We start from the raw sequence: 22,372 nt of genomic DNA on the forward strand, positions 1-22,372 counted from the left end.
TTATTTCATATCAAATAAGAGCGGGCGGATTTAAATTTTCTGAATAATCACACACCAATTTCCATCATCGTAATAACTGTGTACAATTTCAACTTTGTTTCCATCACACTTAGAACTCAAACAAAGCTTTTCCAATTCATTTTTGCGAAACAAATGATAAAATCGGTAAAATGTCTCGTCCGTTTGTTTAGACTGTCCATTGCATTTTGCTTTTTGATCGCGTTTTGCAAACGGTACAAATAAATCTTGTTGCTGAAATGGGGTTCTGTTCACATGATATTCAATTACTTCTGACTCGCTATTTTCAGTTGCATCTAATTCCTTTTGTTTTGACTCCAATACTGTTTTCGGAGTAAACAAGTCTTCAATTTGACCTTTTTTGGAAGATATGTAATTTGACTTTTCATTGTTCATGTTTTGTTCCATGGCCCAAACGTATATCAACGCTTTACCCCCTGGTCGAAGTAACCTCAAAAATTCACTGATAACTTCTTTCCTTCTTTCTAATGTTGATAAATGGTGAATGACAGCAATTGAAATTATGTAATCACAGCAGTTATTGCGTAACGGCGTGTTGAGGCAGTCTGTCGTCATAACTTGAAATCCACGCTCTGAACAGATGTCGATTAGCCCCGAACTGTTGTCTAATCCAACCTGAAAAATATCCAGTCTTACGTGACCCGAGAATTTTTAGCAGATTGTAATAGAACAAATTTTAGGTCAAATAATGGGAGAACTAGATAGATTACTATCTGCTGACCTTCTCAGCGTTTCAAAATATCCAAGACGAAACTTTTCAGTCACTACGAAGGTCCCTTAAACCTGATTCAAAAAATTTTTGGCTTAGAAAACAATAGAAAAAAATTTCACCCAAAAGCGCGGCTAGAAACAAGTAAACGGCATAGAAAAAGAGATTTAAAAATTGGATCTAATATAAATTTTGGATTGTCAGTCAGAGCGCACCTCTAACTAGATTACAGACAAAGATAAGCAGGCAAAAATAATTAAAAACGATGAAGACCAAAAACAACTATTCTTTTCAAGTGGGTAAAACTTGTATATAAAACTTGTTCAAGTGGGTAAAACTTGTTAACACAATCGGGACCTAAAGAATAAAATTAATATTTGACGATATGACGTAAAAAATATTTGTATCAAACCGGAAAATTCAGAAAAGAAGAATCTTGAAAAGTCAATAGCTGCTGGCATAAACCGATCTATGATTAGTTTCATACAACAGAAAAAAAACCTGTCGCTCTTCAGCAAAAAATGCGGACAAAAACAATTAACGACGGATATATTGCTCTCGAACAGGGGGCTTTATTTTAATGTAGCCTACTTCAACCGAGTGGTGAGTTGATAATAGCCTCTTGCTATAGTGGGTATGGGGTATACCTCCACTCAGGCGTCCATAGTTAGATCTAATTAGATTAGAGAATTACAATAGAAAAACGAAACCGTTGCAGCGCACGTATTCGATTTTTGTTACTAAATCGAGACAATTGATTTGAGCTCAAAAATTTATGAAAAGAGGAAGATCAAAGAAAACTTAAAAAAAAACTTTACAAAATTGGTTTTTCTACTGATTGTTGTGAAGTCTATAATTGGATTAGACTTATGTACTGTTTGACTCTGATTCCTCTCATTAAACTATACAAAAATCATTGAGAAAGATAGAGGCCAGAAGATCATTTTAAGAACGGTACGGTTCGAGTGCGAGCAAAAAATTATTCGCGTGAATGAACAAAAAAAACTAGCAACAAAAATAAGGACGTGACGGATATCAGACGAAAAACTGCATGAATGAACAAAAGTCGATTTAAAGCGAGTGTGATGTCAAAAAATAGTAGCTAAAAAATTATGCCGAAATACCAGAAACTAGAGAAGGCCAATAACAGCTTCAATCAGCTATCGCTATCGCAGTTATCAATCACGAAACATTCCAAAAGCTAATAGCTAGAAGTAAAACCAGAAAACAAAACGAAACTTTTAAGTAAAAAGACTACACAAGACTACAATAATCACTTCAGTAGCATCTAATTACGATACATAACTACAGAATAAATTTCAGTGCAGAACAATGTTTATCTCAGACCCTTAAAGCTATTTCAATGATTATTTCCACTCCGAACACATTTTATGTCAAAAACTTCATAAGTAACGACAATACAAAAATTTAATCATGAAACACTCACCATTAAGAGTGAAAAAAAGACGCACGCAATTAAGCTGCAATTGCATGAACGTATGGACAAAAGGCAGATTTGTGACATAAGGTCGTAAGAAAAATCCTGTTGATGAAATAAACATAGCAGGACAAGTCCAGGCCCAAAATTCAAAGAATTTTCAATGACTTAACCAAAAACTAGTTCTAGAATCGACTATGACTAGATTGGGAAAACCATTTAGAAAAAATTCCATCAAAAAACTGAAAAAACAGTGAAAATCGAAGCGAAAATGCCGCATGTGAACAAAACACCCCTAGCTAGAAAGCAAATTTTTGTTCATACACCGTTGTCTCTCTACTTAAAAATTGGAACGAAAAAAATTCACGCAGCAAAAACACTCGCTTTTTCGCTCAACTACCTGTTTCGGCGTGACCAAAATCATTACTCCAATTTGACTTTAAAAAATCATGAAAACGTGAACAGATCTTAAAAAAAAACAAAGCCGTAAGACTAACGGAAACGACTCGGAGTAGAAAATTGACTACACTAACTAACATAAAGAACCCCCTAATTGATAATGCTAATCAAATCGAAATAGCAGGAAAAAAATAACGGAAAAGTAGCTGACAACAAAAACTGATAAGAATCATAAAAAAAATTTGCGAAATGCGGCTCAAAACTAATACCGGCAAAAAACCTTGCGAAACAGTTAGTTCTCATTCAAAAACCGAGCGCCAATTAACAAGAGCCGAAGAAATAGTGCATAAAACGTTGAAATGCTTTTTCGGCAAATTAATCATTCGGCAAGTAAATTTTAAAACTGCTTCTGTTCAGATATTTACCCACCCAACCAAGAGAAGCTATAGCGAGAAGCTTAAAACAGACAAAAATAGTCCAAAATTTGCTTAAATTTACTCAATTATCATCAGAAAAACAACTCAAAATCAATAACAATTATATCGCAAATCCAACCAAAACCACTGAATCAGCTTCTTTGAACCACAGGACTCCACTAAAGCTATAAAAATTTGAAGAATGTAAAAACTGCTGAAAAGGCGTAAAACCTGTCAATGTTAAACATACCCGGCAGATTGCCGGAAAATAGCCGCCATTGATTCCAATAAGCATGATTGGGATTGAAAGAATAGAAGATATTGAAAAAAAAGATTTTTGTACAAAAACATTTTTTAAGTCCGATTTATTTTGATGGCATTTCGTAGTTGAACATAACGTACTTCTGTTTCTTGGAGAGAGGCTACAGGGGCTACTATCAATACCAATAAGCATTAGAGGTGGTAACTAAGACTTATAGGAACGACGTTCAAATAGCGGGCATCTAAAATTGGGCTTTATGGGTTTATCCCGTTTCTAAGTAGAAACGGGATAAACCCATAAAGCCCAATTTTAGATGCCCGCTATTTTGAGCCGCAATTCGCAAATTTTTTTATGATTCTTATCAGTTTTTGTTGTCAGCTACTTTTCCGTTATTTTTTGCCTGCTATTTCGATTTGATTAGCATTATCAATTAGGGGGTTCTTTATGTTAGTTAGTGTAGTCAACTTTCTACTCCGAGTCGTTTCCGTTAGTCTTACGGCTATGTTTTTTTTAAGATCTGTTCACGTTTTCATGATTTTTTAAAGTCAAATTGGAGTAATGATTTTGGTCACGCCGAAACAGGTAGTTGAGCGAAAAAGCGAGTGGTTTTGCTGCGTGAAATTTTTTCGTTCCAATTTTTAAGTAGAGAGACAACGGTGTATGAACAAAAATTTGCTTTCTAGCTCTAATACTAGTTTGGATAAATGATGCAAACATCTTTGACAGATAAAAATGGAGTGTAAACTACAAAACTGCTTTGAAAGTTCGCACGTGATAAAAAAAATTTTGCTCCCTTAACAAAATTTTTTTCACACCTACTTTTCTCACACTCTCAGAAATATAGCATGAACAGAAAACCACTCTCTCCTCTCTCTTCTCTCTGCTCTTCCGCAATCTGACCTAAAGACTTTTTTCACTCATTTCACTCAAGACGCTCCACCAATACTCCTCACCGAGTCGTAAAAACAGATCACCATAACTCCTCTTCGAGTCAGTGCCCTGATACAATTCAAATTTTTTGAATAGTAAAAAGCCAAGAGAAAGCCAATAATAGCCTCAGCTATCGCTTTGCAGCTATTAATAAAAGAAAAGGCCGTAAAACTCAATAAAACTCTAAAAGTAGTTCAAAAACTGAGTATCCACTTACTTCCCACGAGCTGTATCTGTTAACACCGTTTTCCAATCCGCGGTTAAAAAAGCCGAAAAGACAAGAGGACCCACATCATTTTAGTGTTAGCTACATATTTAGTTTGAGAGCTTTTAAGAAAACGAAAGCATAAAAATGTATATTAATGTTAGCATGAAGCAATTTCTAAAACGACGTTCTCGGCGTTCGAAAATTTGTTGACCAGAAAACGCGAATTCAAAATTTTACCATTGCTTCGCGGTTTAAGAACTTTGGAGAATGTATTACCAAAATTCACAACATAGCTGGCAGATTGTCAGAAAATAGCTGCAAAAGCTTTGTAGATCTGCTGTCTCAAAAAAAAACAGTAAGACAGACCAAAAAAATTCGTCTTTTCATTGAAGGCCGATATGTTAGATTTTGATTAAAAATCTGTATAAGTTTTTCCTGCCTCTATTAGCTGCTAAACTAACCTTCATTTAGAGCGACACACACCCATTTCACCTTATCTCTTTGAATTAAAGTAAATAAAAGTCAATTTCAAAGTGCGGAAGTCATTCTTGTGAGTGAGGCAAGTCAAGTGTGACCAAAAATTTAATCACGCAAATGAACAAAAAAAACTCGCTCCACTAAGAGCGAAAAATGACGTCACACACGCACTTCAGTTGAAAATGCATGAACGAATGAACCAAAAAGCAGATTTGAAGTGACGTCAGATGGTCGTAAGAAAAATCGCGAAATAAAAAAACATAGCAGGACAAGTCCTGAAACACAATTCAAAGAACTGAACGAATAACTTAGAAGTACTCTACCCGGCCAGCAAATCCATTGAAAAATGGCAGCCAAAACAAACAAAATCATCTAAAAAAATTGAGAAACAAACAATCAAACTCAACAAAAATATAAAAATTGCTAAAACTTTGAAGCTTTTACCCCTAAGGCAAAACTTCATCTCCTTAAACATACCTATTTCAAAAATATGCTTAAAACTAAATTTTGTTTCGGAAATTGCTGCAGCATTATATCTGCAAGGCCTGAAAAAATTCATTGGCAATTGAAGATCGATTAACTCGAAAATGACCCAAAATTCTTTTAAAAAAATAAAATCAATTGCAAATTTCAATGAAATTTTGCCAAAAATTGTGATATTCTTATCTTAAGAATCATTTCTGTGTCTCTAGAGGTTATCCACTAACCCAATTCCAAGCCTTAAAAAATTAATTGGTTCAAAGGTCGATAGGCAATAATTTTTATAAATTTCAAATTATTCTTTTAAAATGTTGAAAAGCATTCAATTGCCCCCTAGCAACTCTTTAATAACATACTATCAAACCCTGCATTGGGTTATCTGGCTACTTAGGCAAGAAAAACTGAATAAAAATCAAATGTTTTGAAAAAACTTTAAAATTGCAAATTTTATCAGAAAATTTTGAAACGTTAAATTGTTGCAAACAAATCCATTGAGGACTAACAGTATTCCAGACTAACAATCATGCAGTAATTTTTTCAGACCATGGAATAGGTTTCCTGGCACTTGAGAATGGACAATTATCAAAAATTGACAAACATTTTAAACCTTAAAAAAATTGCAGATTTTATCAAAAAAAAAGGCCGAAATTTGAGACATTACAATGTTGAAAACCAATCCATTGTTACTAGAAACTATACAATGCCCTATTATCAAACCTTGAAGGCGATTCCCTGGCCCCTGAAGCTGGAAAAACTCAAAAAATGACAATAATTTTCAAAAAACTTGCAACAAAATTTGCAAAATTAGTATCATTTTGCGTGTTTGTGTTTGTAGTACCAAAACATATAGCTCATAAAACGGTCAAAACGAGTAATTTTGGCTCGCAAAAGGCCGTCATCAATTTTTAAAAATTTCAACCTAAGACTAGTCAAACAAAAAAAAACTAAAAATCACAAAAAACATGAAAAAGTACACCATATTGAGTCCAAAACCCCCTAAAAATGACCTTTTAGCCTAAAATTGAGGCCATCCCAGCAGCTGCACCACTCTAAGCACTTGAAGGACTAACATCCACTTTGGGCCTCTAATGAAACTTAATGCCCGCTGGGTTTTACCTGTTTACTCCGTTTTGAAAGATCGAAGTCATTGAAAAATGTGTGAACACATCTTAAAAAAAAACAGCGCCTCAATACAATTCAAATTCTTTGAATTGTAAAAAACCAAGAGAAGGCCAATAATAGCCCCAGCTATCGCTGTGCGGCTATTAAAAAGATTGAACTGTTAGCCACAAATTTAAAACGAAAATGGGTAAAATTTTACGCATACATGCAGGGATCATTCAAAAATTTGCTTTCAAAGTAACCTTGAACAGTTGAGAATGGCCGTAAAGGTATTTCCCATTGCCACAACCCAAATCCAAAACTATTGATCCACTTGGAATTTCATCCAGGAACTGTTTAACTTTCGGCCAGGGTGAATGTCTGGTGCCACTGAACGAAATCGCTATCTGGTCATATACCTGAGAAAACAAACATTTCTGCTGTTTCATAGGCACCGGCAGAAAAATGTTGCAAGACTAATATTACGTTAACATAGTTCTTACAAACTAGTTCTTGAATCCTAAATATAAGGCACATTGAAACGCTTCTTCAATTTGGATTAATCAACTCTAGTTATGATAACAATAGTTGCATCGAAATTGAAATAATTTGCAAGTACCCGATTAATACTGAGAAAATCTGAATTAGTGGTGAAATTCTAATCTGATTTTAGCCTAGTATCTTTTATCGCCACTGTTGCTAAATGGAGAAACACCATTTAAAAAAGGCGAAAAAGATAGTCCAATCAGCTGCATTGAGGTATAAGTTATGCAACTGTTGTAATCGCAACGAGAGTTAAAAACTTTGCCACACGTTAGTAGTATAGTAAGTTGCCTAGTGCTTGTAGGGGGGGGGGGGTCCGGACCCCCCCCCCCCCCCCCCCTACAAGAAATTTTTTCTCTGAAAAAGTGGAATCTTGTAATTTTTTCGGAGTGTAAGGCAAATTACTATACTTTTCAGCTATTTCCATTTCATTTTGATGGTTCATGTAAATTGAAACTTGGGAATTGGGTTTTGGTGGTTTTGAATTCATGTTTTGTGCGCGTTTGGGAAAGTTTTTCACCTATGCAGTATGGGGGTTGAAACCTACGAAATTTTCAAATTTTTTCAAAGTCCTAAAATGGTTTGAAATGGATTTTGCGCTATGAAAGAGCACTCAAAAGTGATTTTTATGGACCTCTTTTTGTTCAACCAAGTAGGAACGGAACAACTCAATTCTGGAATGGTCTGAAATAAGTCAAAGAGCAGTCAAAAGCAGTTTTTAATGACAATACTATTGCAAATGTGGAAAGCATGTCTTTATTTTTTTGTATGCATTTGTAACTATGTATATTTCTATCTAAACAACTAGGTATGTTTGCATGCATGTGTTCAAAATTTTTTTATGCATGAATGAGCAATTGAAAGAAATCAAAGAATGAAAATGTTACGTATAAATTATGCGTATTCATGTATATAATCGTGAAAGTATATTTGTTCATAAGTAAGTATAACAGTGCTTAAGTTTAGTAATATGTTTGTATGAGTATAAGCTGGAATGTATATTTGTCTGTAGAAATTCTAAATGTGTGTTTATGTCAAGGCATTTTTGATTTTATATGTGTATGTTTTTCTATATGTTTACAGTGGAATGTAATTATATATGTCTGAATGTGTTTATGTATTTATGTATTTATATGCAAGCAAGTCTGACAAGAGAGAGAAAGAGAGAATTCCCTGGAGGAGGGCAATTGAATTGCTTAGAAGAATGTTGTTATTCGTTTCTACGATCCAACAATATTATATCTTACAAACAGATTTTGACCTTCCGCGTAGTCAAAAATCACGATTTTGTCCTTCAAACATTGGCAAGCAAAATGTTACAACCGAAGACGACAACAATTTTTTGATGTTCTGAGCATGCTCTTTTGAAAATTGTTGAATTTTCTACACCTATCTAGCTACTATATTAAAAAACTATCAAGGTTCTTTACAGAAAAAAAATTAAATTCATGCTTTTGTCTTTTAATCCTTGGCAAGAAAATGAAACAAAAGTTGAAACACAGTAAACAAAAACATTTTTTTGATGTTCTGAGCATGCTTTTTTGAGAACAAAGAACTTTCCACACTTGATCAGCTATACTTTTAGGATTGAGCAGGATTAATTTCAGGAAAAATGGGTTTGAGATAAATTGTTGAGAGATAAACAATAAATTGAGCTAAGTAAAATGAATAATTTCTGTAAACCGAAAAAGTTGGTGGTAAAACTATGATATGCGGGAGCAGCTGAACTTTTTAGTTAAATAAAGTAGAATGATAGGAATTCATCAAGAGCTTGAACCACACAAAAAGTGTAATGATGTACAAGAAGAGTAGTTTGCACTGGAACTAAAAAAAATAGCTATTTTTTCAAAAGTTTATTAGCCACTTGATCAATTAAGCAACAAGGAACACAACCTCTGTATCTGCAGGGGTTGCTAGAAACAGCTCCAATAGTGTATAAGTCTTGTTTGCGTATTGGGAATAACACTAATGGATAATGTGTGCTGGGACTGAAATCTTAAACAAAAGCGAATAGCTTCTTCAGTAAAGGGTTCCAACATACTCAATACACTCAATTATTGAACACTGGAAGTAAAATACCAGAGCACCTCAAGCCAACAAAATCAAATGAGTTCATTATTGTTCTTTCTTGAATCAAAGTTACTGTGCATTCCGTAACCCAGTGTTAATATTTTGGATGACTCTGTTGACGTTTTAAAATAACATAACCGTAACGATATCTGAGATATCATCGGAAAGAGGTACATCCAATAGAATTTGAAAAGAGCAGGGTCTATATAACATATAATTGGGCTAAGAAGCCTGGAGAACATTTCGGAATCGAACACAACACTACTGCTGTCCACTACTGCTACTTCCTACTACTACAACCTGCAAATACTATCTACAATTAGTACCTACTACTGCTACCTGCTAGTACTACCTACAACTACTACTAGATACTATTACTCACTACTATAACTACTTATACCTACCACTACAACCTACTTTTTTACCTTCCAATATTACTTGTTCTACCAACTATCTACAACAATGTGTTTTTTTTTTCTTAAAAACGAAAACAATTCATTTCTTTAGACATCCGCTTAACATAACCAACAGAAGCTGTTATCTACTTTAAGGTAACGTGTCCTGACTGACGCAGATCGACAGACTTTATCCGCCAATATTTTCAAAAAATAATCAAGTGTTTGAAAGTTTTTCAAAGATATGAAAAACTCTTAAATTCATTGTTACATATATTAACTCAGCACTTTTCAACTGAAAGTCAATTTTCTGAATTAACAATTAAAAAAATTCATAGTATAATATATGAGGTGGTATTTAATTAATAAAAAATAATGTAGGGTATATACTGTTTAGCGAACAAGTCTAATTTTTAGAACTTCAAATAAGTTTATTGCATGTTTTTTTGAAGTGCAACTTTTTTGTGTACTTTTGTTACTTATGACGGATCAGTCAAAAGTTTTTTGTTCAAAAGCTGAGTTTTTTTGTTTAATCAGTGTATGCCGTCTGATTCCATTTACAATTAATTGAAAGATATGAAAATTAAATTTTTTCAACATTCTTATTTAAAGGATTGTATAGCTTAAACATTGAGTGCTTCACAATGGCGCTACACTATGTCTATTTAAAATATCAACATCATAGACATATGTTTGTTTCAAAAAAAATCTATAGTGTGTACCTAAATGGAGTCAAATGCTTTAAAACGTACCTACATTATCCAAAAAACTGAGGTTTCACTGTATATAGTTGTTTTCATATGTTTATTCAGAGTCATTCGTTATTTCAATTGTCAGATATAACACAACTTCTTCTAAATCTTTCGGTTTCAACTTTTTGCATAGACTGAAAACTGCTGGGACTGCTTGACAAAAACAATGTATTAGTTAAGTTTCATATTAACCTTAGCTTGCGCTCAGGATTGGTTCACAGCTAAGACTGTAATTGTGAACTTGCATTTCATCGAAAGTTTAACGCTACATGATTCTTTAAATTTTTTTTGTATTAACTTCTTCATAATTTTATTGAATTTCAATTAATCCTTGTTTATCTAAAGAAAATGAAAAATAAATTAACCTCATCAAACGTTTCTTAGCAAAATTGAGTGGAACAGTCTTGTGGGATTTGAGAGCTCAAACAAAAACCTTAAATTTAGGGGTTTAGGTTAACAAATTTGTTTGTTTTTAAAGTCTGCTTACACTAAATGGACACCAAATGGTTCCAGAGATGTACTTTTTAGGGAATTTGAGACAAAATTCTTGTTTTTTAGTGTTCGAAACTCAACAACCGGAGACGGTATGGCTTTGGATAAGCAAGTATATTAAAATTGTGAAAAATGGCCGACCACTTTACATAAAAAGTTGAACCATTGAGTTCGAGTTCGAGTTTGTGATCTAAAAATAGTCTCCAAGCATAATTGACTTTTTTTTAAAAGGACTTCTTTTTTAGTATTCAAAACTCAACAATATGCAGTATGGATTTCGATAAGCAAGTATATTAAAATGGTGATGCTTGGTAGATCACTCTACGTAAGAATTGAAGTTTTGAGTGTGTTCCAGTCTGTGATCTAAAAACACTATTCAAGGATAATTGACTTTGAAAAAAGACTACTTTTTGTATTCAAAACTCAATAATCGGTGACCGCGTTACTTTGAATTACCAAATATAAAATGTGAAAATTTGGCCTATCGCTCTATTTAAAAGTCACAGTTTGAGTTTGAGTTCGTGATCTAAAAATAGTATTCATGGGATAATTACATCATAATAGTTGAGATCTGTTACATAGTTGCGAACGCAAAACAGTTGAAACACGTTCTCACAGTTTATTTAAACTACAGCTCTATGTGTGTCAAAGAAGCGAAGAGACTTTCTGGTTTTACTAAGGTTTTTGATATAGTTTACTATGTTATATAGACTAAATTCACATGGTCTATTATGCAATCTTTACTGCACGAGTTCTACAAGCATTCCTGAAGTGTATTATTTTGCATTGTTTTATAGAAGAGTAGAGAAAAAAACACATGATTTTCCTGGGTGCTAGGAAAATTGACTGACGGGGCGTTTAGCCGACAATGAAAAAAATGAGAAATTTAGCTGACAGTTTTTATCATAATTGGTAATGAAAGTGTGATTGGTTTATAAATCAGTAGTTCGGTTGTGATAGATTCATATCAAGTCCCACAGGCCGTTGAGGCATGGCCATGGCCCGCGAGGCATGGCCAGATGCGGTTAAATATGGTCCGACCACGGATAGACCTTCGTTGCACTAGTTGATAAACAAACTTCAGTGGATTTGTCCGCTTACGGAATAGTGTTTTAAATTGGTCAATCATAGCTTCAGAATATGTTTCATTGCTCATTTTACTTAAATTGTTGGTTAAATTTCTCATTTTTTGGTTGTCTATAAACACCCTGTCAGCCAATACGGCGGCCACCGGTTTTCCAAAATTAGCACAGTGTTGACATTTTTTACCAATAATCCTTGAAAAGAGAGGTCAGTGCAACTCTTTAAATGATTAATTTTCTCTTAAAAATGATCTGCTAATGAACTTCAAAGATTGCAGAATAACTAATATAGAGATACTTTTAAGTCATGACCACATTAAGTAACAGTTAAAACAACTAACCTTGATTTTTGCTACCATCAAAAACTGTCGATACCGAGAGTAGAGATCAAAATAGGCGCTCTGATACCATCGTCAAACTGACAAGTGTATTTCTACAGTCAATTTGACCGATTTGGAAAAGTTTCCAGCGTTAAAACCCTGATACCCATTATGCACCAAGTTCAAAGTTTAAACTATTTAAAGCTTTTGGAAATTGGTGTTTCACTTTTCTTTGTGTTAATAAGTATTCTTGGCTTTGTGCACTTCGTTTTGATGGTATCTTTCCGAAGGGGTTTCTATGTTTTCAAACGTTTGTTTGTTATGAATCCTATGAGGATTTGACTTGAGTTCTTTTAACTTAGTCAAAGAAAAAACAACTGACAAAAAGACTAATTTTGATTATAAAGGCAATTAGGCTTATTTTTGATTTCCAGGTTTTTTAATGCAGTATTTTATTGTCTCTCAGCTTAATCGATGTGAGAAATATGTAAAACTGCATCTTTGAGAAAAGTTTTGGGTGGAACTTTAATACTGCGTATTTTGCTAATTGCCACAATTATAACTTAAAATGATTTGTATCCTCTATAACAATAAGATGGTAGAATCATTATGTACAAGAATAAGTGTCTTTTCAAGATTAATCATATAGCAATACCTTAATCTTCAATAAAGCTTTTTTGATCTGCAATTTACGCTATGAATCAGTGGTCTCACAGGTAGTATGAAAACATTCTTTTCGTGGCGCTAAAAAAGAAAACCACTAACGGAACTGCAAAATAACAAAGGTAAGAAAAGAAACGTTTTCCACGTTAAATTTGTTTTTTGTTTAAAAGACTTAAAATAAAACAATGCCTAGCTGACATAAAAAAAATTTAGATTATACAAACCATTATATAAAAAATCGTTGACAATCAAACTGTTTATGTGCAAGCTGATTTTTTATTGCTACTTTATCAAATTTGTACTTTTAAGACCTCAATAGTTTGCCTTGAAGAAACTCAAAAGAGAACGGACAAGTATTCACTTCTTGCATTTATCGGAAAATTCGTTCTGATACGTTAAATGCTTACTTTTCATAAGACCATAGCCTTATGGATTAACGAAGTTTTGCGTTCGCGTTAATGAATACTTAGGTTTTAAAACTTTATGAATTACTTAAAAAACATACTGAAATACTTCATATTGACACATAGCTTTAAAAGCTACTGAGTGAATTCTGTGAAAACTAAATGTTCCATGACAAACACAAGTTGTTGCACATGTATACAGAAAACACTAGTGTATACTTACGTCTATGGTTCAGGTTGAGCCTTTGAGCAAAACATGTTTGTTATCTACTAACAGAAAACGCGAGCAGAGGGTTTCTTATCATTCCTCAAAATAAACCACGTCATAACTAAGCAAAATCAATACTATTGTACAAATAACTTGGCATTAAAAGTACGACTTAGAACCAGTTACTATATAACCTAGAAGCAATTGTAACCATGAAAGTCAAACAATAAGGCCAATAGTTGAATTTAAAAGAATTTGATTTGTCCTGTTTATTCAATTGTTTTGTTTAAGTTAACGTTATTTTGCTTAACTGGAGCACACTTTGGGTCGAAATGTATTCCGTAATAAACAATTGCAAGCCTATGTACTCACTCTTCTTTTATCTCAACGTTATCTCTCAGTAGAGTACATGTATATACGCCTTCCTGATCACAGATTAGAGAATACTTAAGCAGAATAATAAAAATGCTTTTAGCCGAAAATGTTATGCAAGAATTTTGCAGAGCAGACTGAACTTCTCACAATATAGGTATTTTTATTCATAAAAATCAAGTGGTCAGTTTGGATTTTTGTTTCAACCAGTAAATTGTAAGAGAACCGAAGTGAAAAGAGCTGATTTAAAAGAGACCCGACATTTTATTTTATATTATTAGTTGATAATTTCAGATAAATGTTGTGGCCAATTAAATTGGCTTCTCAAATGAGACTACTAAAATTTTCCCCAATCATAACCGAGTATGTGAGAACAGAGAATTTAGTATCTCCTAGTATAGACACTGAAAGCGAATTAAAATATAATTATCTTGAAACCATCGTGGACCATGGCCATGCCTCAGCGGCTCTTGGGACTTGATATGAAACTATCATAACCGAACATGAGACCAATTGACCCACTCAGGTACTTTTTTAGTAATCAACTAACAAATTAGGGTAATTAACAGCAACTTTTTGATTTCGGCTTTCCATAAATCAAAACAAGTTGCGGCGTTTTCTAACGTCAGCTCTTTATATCGTCTTCTCTCTTGCGCGTATCCGTTTCAACATTTTCAGAACAATAATTTACGGTTGGGGGTTCCTCTGGGGAACAAATTTCTGACTTTCTACTCCTTGGAACAGGCCGAACACTGTTTACTGTTTCTCTGACGTGGATAATGTTGAATCAACAAACTGTTATATAAAGGAGTGGTTTTGCAACTACTAAATTTTGGATAATAAGCATACACAATGAAGTTTAATAATGCAGAGCCTTTCAAGTAAAAGGTTATAAATGGAAACAATTCAATACTGAAAACCAACGTCTAGTTCAAAAGCTTTAATCAACAAGAATTTTTCAGTTCTAAATGTTATTGTCACATGAACACCTCACATTTTCATCGAATCTCATTCTTTTTGGAAAATTTCCACTGTGAAGTACACATCCTCGAACTACACGAAAATGTCTCCTCTTCTGTGGAACATTGTTAGACGACGGCTCAGTGCTAATTTTCCGGAAGTTTTCTTCATTTTTTGAATTTTCTTCAAGAAGACTAGGGAACCGTTCTAGGATGGAAGATATCACAGTCTTTCTGTTATCATCGGATTTGGATGATGTAGTATGATCAATTTTAGCGTGAATAGTGGTTAGTTTGGTTTCATTGCTGCATGATTCAAACTTTTTCCACAGATTTTCCAAATCTTCTACAGCAGCGAAGTATTCTTCATGGCTCCTGAAGAGGGGCATACTTTCGAAATCGTAACTGCGCAAAATGCTCTTGATGTCCATGGGAAGTGATCCTATGTCAGAAGTCAAAAGATTGGGTATATGCTGAGAAGTTACTTCAGTTTGCGAGGGGGTTGAGTTGTTGATAAAGTCTTCTTCTTCGGCTATATTAGGTAATGTAGAAATAAAGTCAATAAATTTTTTGGGTATGAGGCAATGATCGAAGGTAGTCCAGCTTGAAATTGAACTGTCCTTCCTTTGTTGTACAAAAGGCAATATTGTTTTCAAATCGAGTTTGATAGACAATTGTGCGCTGAAATGAGCCTTCAAATTGCGTTAGGATATGATACATTATAAGTTACAAACCGGACAGTTGAGTTTGGGTTTTGGCATACACTAACTTAATGGAATACCAGTCAAGAACGAAAACGCTAAAATGTTATTTTGAGAAGCAAGTCATTCAGTTAAAAGTAAATTCAAACTGTTGGCTGAGATGTTAGCATTCGTTCTATTAGCCTAATTAGCCAAATAGTTTCCAATGAATACCTATAACATTTCGAGGAGGCCTCAGTTGTTATTCCTGTTAGACTAAATTTTATTCGTTTTCATTTGTAAAATAGATTGAAGTTTCTCCTAAGTACCTTGGACGTTGACATTTCAGGGTTTTGATCTGATTGCTAGGCATAAACCAGAAGAATTGCACTTTGCGTTTGAGAAGTTCAGTCTGCTCTGCAAAATTCTTGCATAACATTTTCGGCTAAAAGCACTTTTATTATTCTGCTTAAGTATTCTCTAATCTGTGATCAGGAAGGCGTATATACATGTACTCTACTGAGAGATAACGTTGAGATAAAAGGAGAGTGAGTACATAGGCTTGCAATTGTTTATTACGGAATACATTTCGACCCAAAGTGTGCTCCAGTTAAGCAAAATAACGTTAACTTAAACAAAACAATTGAATAAACAGGACAAATCAAATTCTTTTAAATTCAACTATTGGCCTTATTGTTTGACTTTCATGGTTACAATTGCTTCTAGGTTATATAGTAACTGGTTCTAAGTCGTACTTTTAAAGCCAAGTTATTTGTACAATAGTATTGATTTTGCTTAGTTATGACGTGGTTTATTTTGAGGAATGATAAGAAACCCTCTGCTCGCGTTTTCTGTTAGTAGATAACAAACATGTTTTGCTCAAAGGCTCAACCTGAACCATAGACGTAAGTATACACTAGTGTTTTCTGTATACATGTGCAACAACTTGTGTTTGTCATGGAACATTTAGTTTTCACAGAATTCACTCAGTAGCTTTTAAAGCTATGTGTCAATATGAAGTATTTCAGTATGTTTTTTAAGTAATTCATAAAGTTTTAAAACCTAAGTATTCATTAACGCGAACGCAAAACTTCGTTAATCCATAAGGCTATGGTCTTATGAAAAGTAAGCATTTAACGTATCAGAACGAATTTTCCGATAAATGCAAGAAGTGAATACTTGTCCGTTCTCTTTTGAGTTTCTTCAAGGCAAACTATTGAGGTCTTAAAAGTACAAATTTGATAAAGTAGCAATAAAAAATCAGCTTGCACATAAACAGTTTGATTGTCAACGATTTTTTATATAATGGTTTGTAAAATCTAAATTTTTTTAAATGTCAGCTAGGCATTGTTTTATTTTAAGTCTTTTAAACAAAAAACAAATTTAACGTGGAAAACGTTTCTTTTCTTAACTTTGTTATTTTGCAGTTCCGTTAGTGGTTTTCTTTTTGAGCGCCACGAAAAGAATGTTTTCATACTACCTGTGAGACCACTGATTCATAGCGTAAATTGCAGATCAAAAAAGCTTTATTGAAGATTAAGGTATTGCTATATGATTAATCTTGAAAAGACACTTATTCTTGTACATAATGATTCTACCATCTTATTGTTATAGAGGATACAAATCATTTTAAGTTACAATGGTGGCAATTAGCAAAATACGCAGTATTAAAGTTCCACCCAAAACTTTTCTCAAAGATGCAGTTTTACATATTTCTCACATCGATTAAGCTGAGAGACAATAAAATACTGCATTAAAAAACCTGGAAATCAAAAATAAGCCTAATTGCCTTTATAATCAAAATTAGTCTTTTTGTCAGTTGTTTTTTCTTTGACTAAGTTAAAAGAACTCAAGTCAAATCCTCATAGGATTCATAACAAACAAACGTTTGAAAACATAGAAACCCCTTCGGAAAGATACCATCAAAACGAAGTGCACAAAGCCAAGAAAACTTATTAACACAAAGAAAAGTGAAACACCAATTTCCAAAAGCTTTAAACAGTTTAAACTTTGAACTTGGTGCATAATGGGTATTAGGGTTTTAACGCTGGAAACTTTTCCAAATCGGTCAAATTGACTGTAGAAATACACTTGTCAGTTTGACGATGGTATCAGAGCGCCTATTTTGATCTCTACTCTCGGTATCGACAGTTTTTGATGGTAGCAAAAATCAAGGTTAGTTGTTTTAACTGTTACTTAATGTGGTCATGACTTAAAAGTATCTCTATATTAGTTATTCTGCAATCTTTGAAGTTCATTAGCAGAACATTTTTAAGAGAAAATTAATCATTTAAAGAGTTGCACTGACCTCTCTTTTCAAGGATTATTGGTAAAAAATGTCAACACTGTGCTAATTTTGGAAAACCGGTGGCCGCCGTATTGGCTGACAGGGTGTTTATAGACAACCAAAAAATGAGAAATTTAACCAACAATTTAAGTAAAATGAGCAATGAAACATATTCTGAAGCTATGATTGACCAATTTAAAACACTATTCCGTAAGCGGACAAATCCACTGAAGTTTGTTTATCAACTAGTGCAACGAAGGTCTATCCGTGGTCGGACCATATTTAACCGCATCTGGCCATGCCTCGCGGGCCATGGCCATGCCTCAACGGCCTGTGGGACTTGATATGAATCTATCACAACCGAACTACTGATTTATAAACCAATCACACTTTCATTACCAATTATGATAAAAACTGTCAGCTAAATTTCTCATTTTTTTCTTTGTCGGCTAAACGCCCCGTCAGTCAATTTTCCTAGCACCCAGGAAAATCATGTGTTTTTTTTCTGTACTCATCTATAAAACAATGCAAAATAATACACTTCAGGAATGCTTGTAGAACTCGTGCAGTAAAGATTGCATAATAGACCATGTGAATTTAGTCTATATAACATAAACTATATCAAAAACCTTAGTAAAACCAGAAAGTCTCTTCGCTTCTTTGACACACATAGAGCTGTAGTTTAAATAAATTGTGAGAACGTGTTTCAACTGTTTTGCGTTCGCAACTATGTAACAGATCTCAACTATTATGATGTAATTATCCCATGAATACTATTTTTAGATCACGAACTCAAACTCAAACTGTGACTTTTAAATAGAGCGATAGGCCAAATTTTCACATTTTATATTTGGTAATTCAAAGTAACGCGGTCACCGATTATTGAGTTTTGAATACAAAAAGTAGTCTTTTTTCAAAGTCAATTATCATTGAATAGTGTTTTTAGATCACAGACTGGAACACACTCAAAACTTCAATTCTTACGTAGAGTGATCTACCAAGCATCACCATTTTAATATACTTGCTTATCGAAATCCATACTGCATATTGTTGAGTTTTGAATACTAAAAAAGAAGTCCTTTTAAAAAAAAGTCAATTATGCTTGGAGACTATTTTTAGATCACAAACTCGAACTCGAACTCAATGGTTCAACTTTTTATGTAAAGTGGTCGGCCATTTTTCACAATTTTAATATACTTGCTTATCCAAAGCCATACCGTCTCCGGTTGTTGAGTTTCGAACACTAAAAAACAAGAATTTTGTCTCAAATTCCCTAAAAAGTACATCTCTGGAACCATTTGGTGTCCATTTAGTGTAAGCAGACTTTAAAAACAAACAAATTGGTTAACCTAAACCCCTAAATTTAAGGTTTTTGTTTGAGCTCTCATATCCCACAAGACTGTTCCACTCAATTTTGCTAAGAAACGTTTGATGAGGTTAATTTATTTTTCATTTTCTTTAGATAAACAAGGATTAATTGAAATTCAATAAAATTATGAAGAAGTTAATACAAAAAAAATTTAAAGAATCATGTAGCGTTAAACTTTCGATGAAATGCAAGTTCACAATTACAGTCTTAGCTGTGAACCAATCCTGAGCCCAAGCTAAGGTTAATATGAAACTTAACTAATACATTGTTTTTGTCAAGCAGTCCCAGCAGTTTTCAGTCTATGCAAAAAGTTGAAACCGAAAGATTTAGAAGAAGTTGTGTTATATCTGACAATTGAAATAACGAATGACTCTGAATAAACATATGAAAACAACTATATACAGTGAAACCTCAGTTTTTTGGATAATGTAGGTACGTTTTAAAGCATTTGACTCCATTTAGGTACACACTATAGATTTTTTTTGAAACAAACATATGTCTATGATGTTGATATTTTAAATAGACATAGTGTAGCGCCATTGTGAAGCACTCAATGTTTAAGCTGTACAATCCTTTAAATAAGAATGTTGAAAAAATTTAATTTTCATATCTTTCAATTAATTGTAAATGGAATCAGACGGCATACATTGATTAAACAAAAAAACTCAGCTTTTGAACAAAAAACTTTTGACTGATCCGTCATAAGTAACAAAAGTACACAAAAAAGTTGCACTTCAAAAAAACATGCAATAAACTTATTTGAAGTTCTAAAAATTAGACTTGTTCGCTAAACAGTATATACCCTACATTATTTTTTATTAATTAAATACCACCTCATATATTATACTATGAATTTTTTTAATTGTTAATTCAGAAAATTGACTTTCAGTTGAAAAATGCTGAGTTAATATATGTAACAATGAATTTAAGAGTTTTTCATATCTTTGAAAACTTTCAAACACTTGATTATTTTTTGAAAATATTGGAGGATAAAGTCTGTCGATCTGCGTCAGTCAGGACACGTTACCTTAAAGTAGATAACAGCTTCTGTTGGTTATGTTAAGCGGATGTCTAAAGAAATGAATTGTTTTCGTTTTTAAGAAAAAACTCATTGTTGTAGATAGTTGGTAGAACAAGTAATATTGGAAGGTAAAAAAGTAGGTTGTAGTGGTAGGTATAAGTAGTTATAGTAGTGAGTAATAGTATCTAGTAGTAGTTGTAGGTAGTACTAGCAGGTAGCAGTAGTAGGTACTAATTGTAGATAGTATTTGCAGGTTGTAGTAGTAGGAAGTAGCAGTAGTGGACAGCAGTAGTGTTGTGTTCGATTCCGAAATGTTCTCCAGGCTTCTTAGCCCAATTATATGTTATATAGACCCTGCTCTTTTCAAATTCTATTGGATGTACCTCTTTCCGATTATCTCTCAGATATCGTTACGGTTATGTTATTTTAAAACGTCAACAGAGTCATCCAAAATATTAACACTGGGTTACGGAATGCACAGTAACTTTGATTCAAGAAAGAACAATAATGAACTCATTTGATTTTGTTGGATTGAGGTGCTCTGGTATTTTACTTCCAGTGTTCAATAATTGAGTGTATTGAGTATGTTGGAACCCTTTACTGAAGAAGCTATTCGCTTTTGTTTAAGATTTCAGTCCCAGCACACATTATCCATTAGTGTTATTCCCAATACGCAAACAAGACTTATACACTATTGGAGCTGTTTCTAGCAACCCCTGCAGATACAGAGGTTGTGTTCCTTGTTGCTTAATTGATCAAGTGGCTAATAAACTTTTGAAAAATAGCTATTTTTTTTAGTTCCAGTGCAAACTACTCTTCTTGTACATCACTACACTTTTTGTCTGGTTCAAGCTCTTGATGAATTCCTAACATTCTACTTTATTTAACTAAAAAGTTCAGCTGCTCCCGCATATCATAGTTTTACCACCAACTTTTTCGGTTTACAGAAATTATTCATTTTACTTAGCTCAATTTATTGTTTATCTCTCAACAATTTATCTCAAACCCATTTTTCCTGAAATTAATCCTGCTCAATCCTAAAAGTATAGCTGATCAAGTGTGGAAAGTTCTTTGTTTTCAAAAAAGCATGCTCAGAACATCAAAAAAATGTTTTTGTCTACTGTGTTTCAACTTTTGTTTCATTTTCTTGCCAAGGATTAAAAGACAAAAGCATGAATTTAATTTTTTTCTGTAAAGAACCTTGATAGTTTTTTAATATAGTAGCTAGATAGGTGTAGAAAATTCAACAATTTTCAAAAGAGCATGCTCAGAACATCAAAAAATTGTTGTCGTCTTCGGTTGTAACATTTTGCTTGCCAATGTTTGAAGGACAAAATCGTGATTTTTGACTACGCGGAAGGTCAAAATCTGTTTGTAAGATATAATATTGTTGGATCGTAGAAACGAATAACAACATTCTTCTAAGCAATTCAATTGCCCTCCTCCAGGGAATTCTCTCTTTCTCTCTCTTGTCAGACTTGCATGCATATAAACACATAAATACATAAACACATTCAGACATATATAATTACATTCCACTGTAAACATATAGAAAAACATACACATATAAAATCAAAAATGCCTTGACATAAACACACATTTAGAATTTCTACAGACAAATATACATTCCAGCTTATACTCATACAAACATATTACTAAACTTAAGCACTGTTATACTTACTTATGAACAAATATACTTTCACGATTATATACATGAATACGCATAATTTATACATAACATTTTCATTCTTTGATTTCTTTCAATTGCTCATTCATGCATAAAAAAATTTTGAACACATGCATGCAAACATACCTAGTTGTTTAGATAGAAATATACATAGTTACAAATGCATACAAAAAAATAAAGACATGCTTTCCACATTTGCAATAGTATTGTCATTAAAAACTGCTTTTGACTGCTCTTTGACTTATTTCAGACCATTCCAAAATTGAGTTGTTCCGTTCCTACTTGGTTGAACAAAAAGAGGTCCATAAAAATCACTTTTGAGTGCTCTTTCATGGCGCAAAATCCATTTCAAACCATTTTAGGACTTTGAAAATTTTTGAAAAATTTTCAAAAAAAATTTGAAAATTTCGTAGGTTTCAACCCCCATACTGCATAGGTGAAAAAGTGAAGTCAACATAAAATCACTTTTGAGTGCTCTTTCATAGCGCAAAATCCATTTCAGACAATTTTAGGACTCCAAAAAATTCGAAATTTTTATGTTTCGACCCCTATACTACTTAGGTGAAAAAAGTGAAGTCAACAAAAAATCACTTTTGAGTGCTCTTTCAT

The 22,372-nt window shown here is 33.2% G+C and overlaps 1 protein-coding gene across 2 annotated transcripts in view; it reads right to left on the bottom strand.

Moving 5' to 3' along the window:
* Positions 1–22,372, bottom strand: part of LOC142344742 (tRNA (carboxymethyluridine(34)-5-O)-methyltransferase alkbh8-like) — a 29,770-nt gene continuing 7,398 nt past the window's right edge. For both annotated transcript variants that reach the window (XM_075396635.1, XM_075396634.1), the window contains 2 exons: positions 6,723–6,878; positions 1–654 (listed from right to left, as the gene is read on the bottom strand). In XM_075396635.1, the coding sequence (XP_075252750.1) occupies positions 31–654; positions 6,723–6,878 (780 nt within the window). In that variant the 3' untranslated portion in view covers positions 1–30. The remainder of the gene's footprint in view (positions 655–6,722; positions 6,879–22,372) is intronic.

Source organism: Convolutriloba macropyga, chromosome 8 (assembly GCF_964194025.1).
Source record: "Convolutriloba macropyga chromosome 8, txConMacr16.3, whole genome shotgun sequence".
NCBI classification, from domain to species: domain Eukaryota; kingdom Metazoa; phylum Xenacoelomorpha; order Acoela; family Convolutidae; genus Convolutriloba; species Convolutriloba macropyga.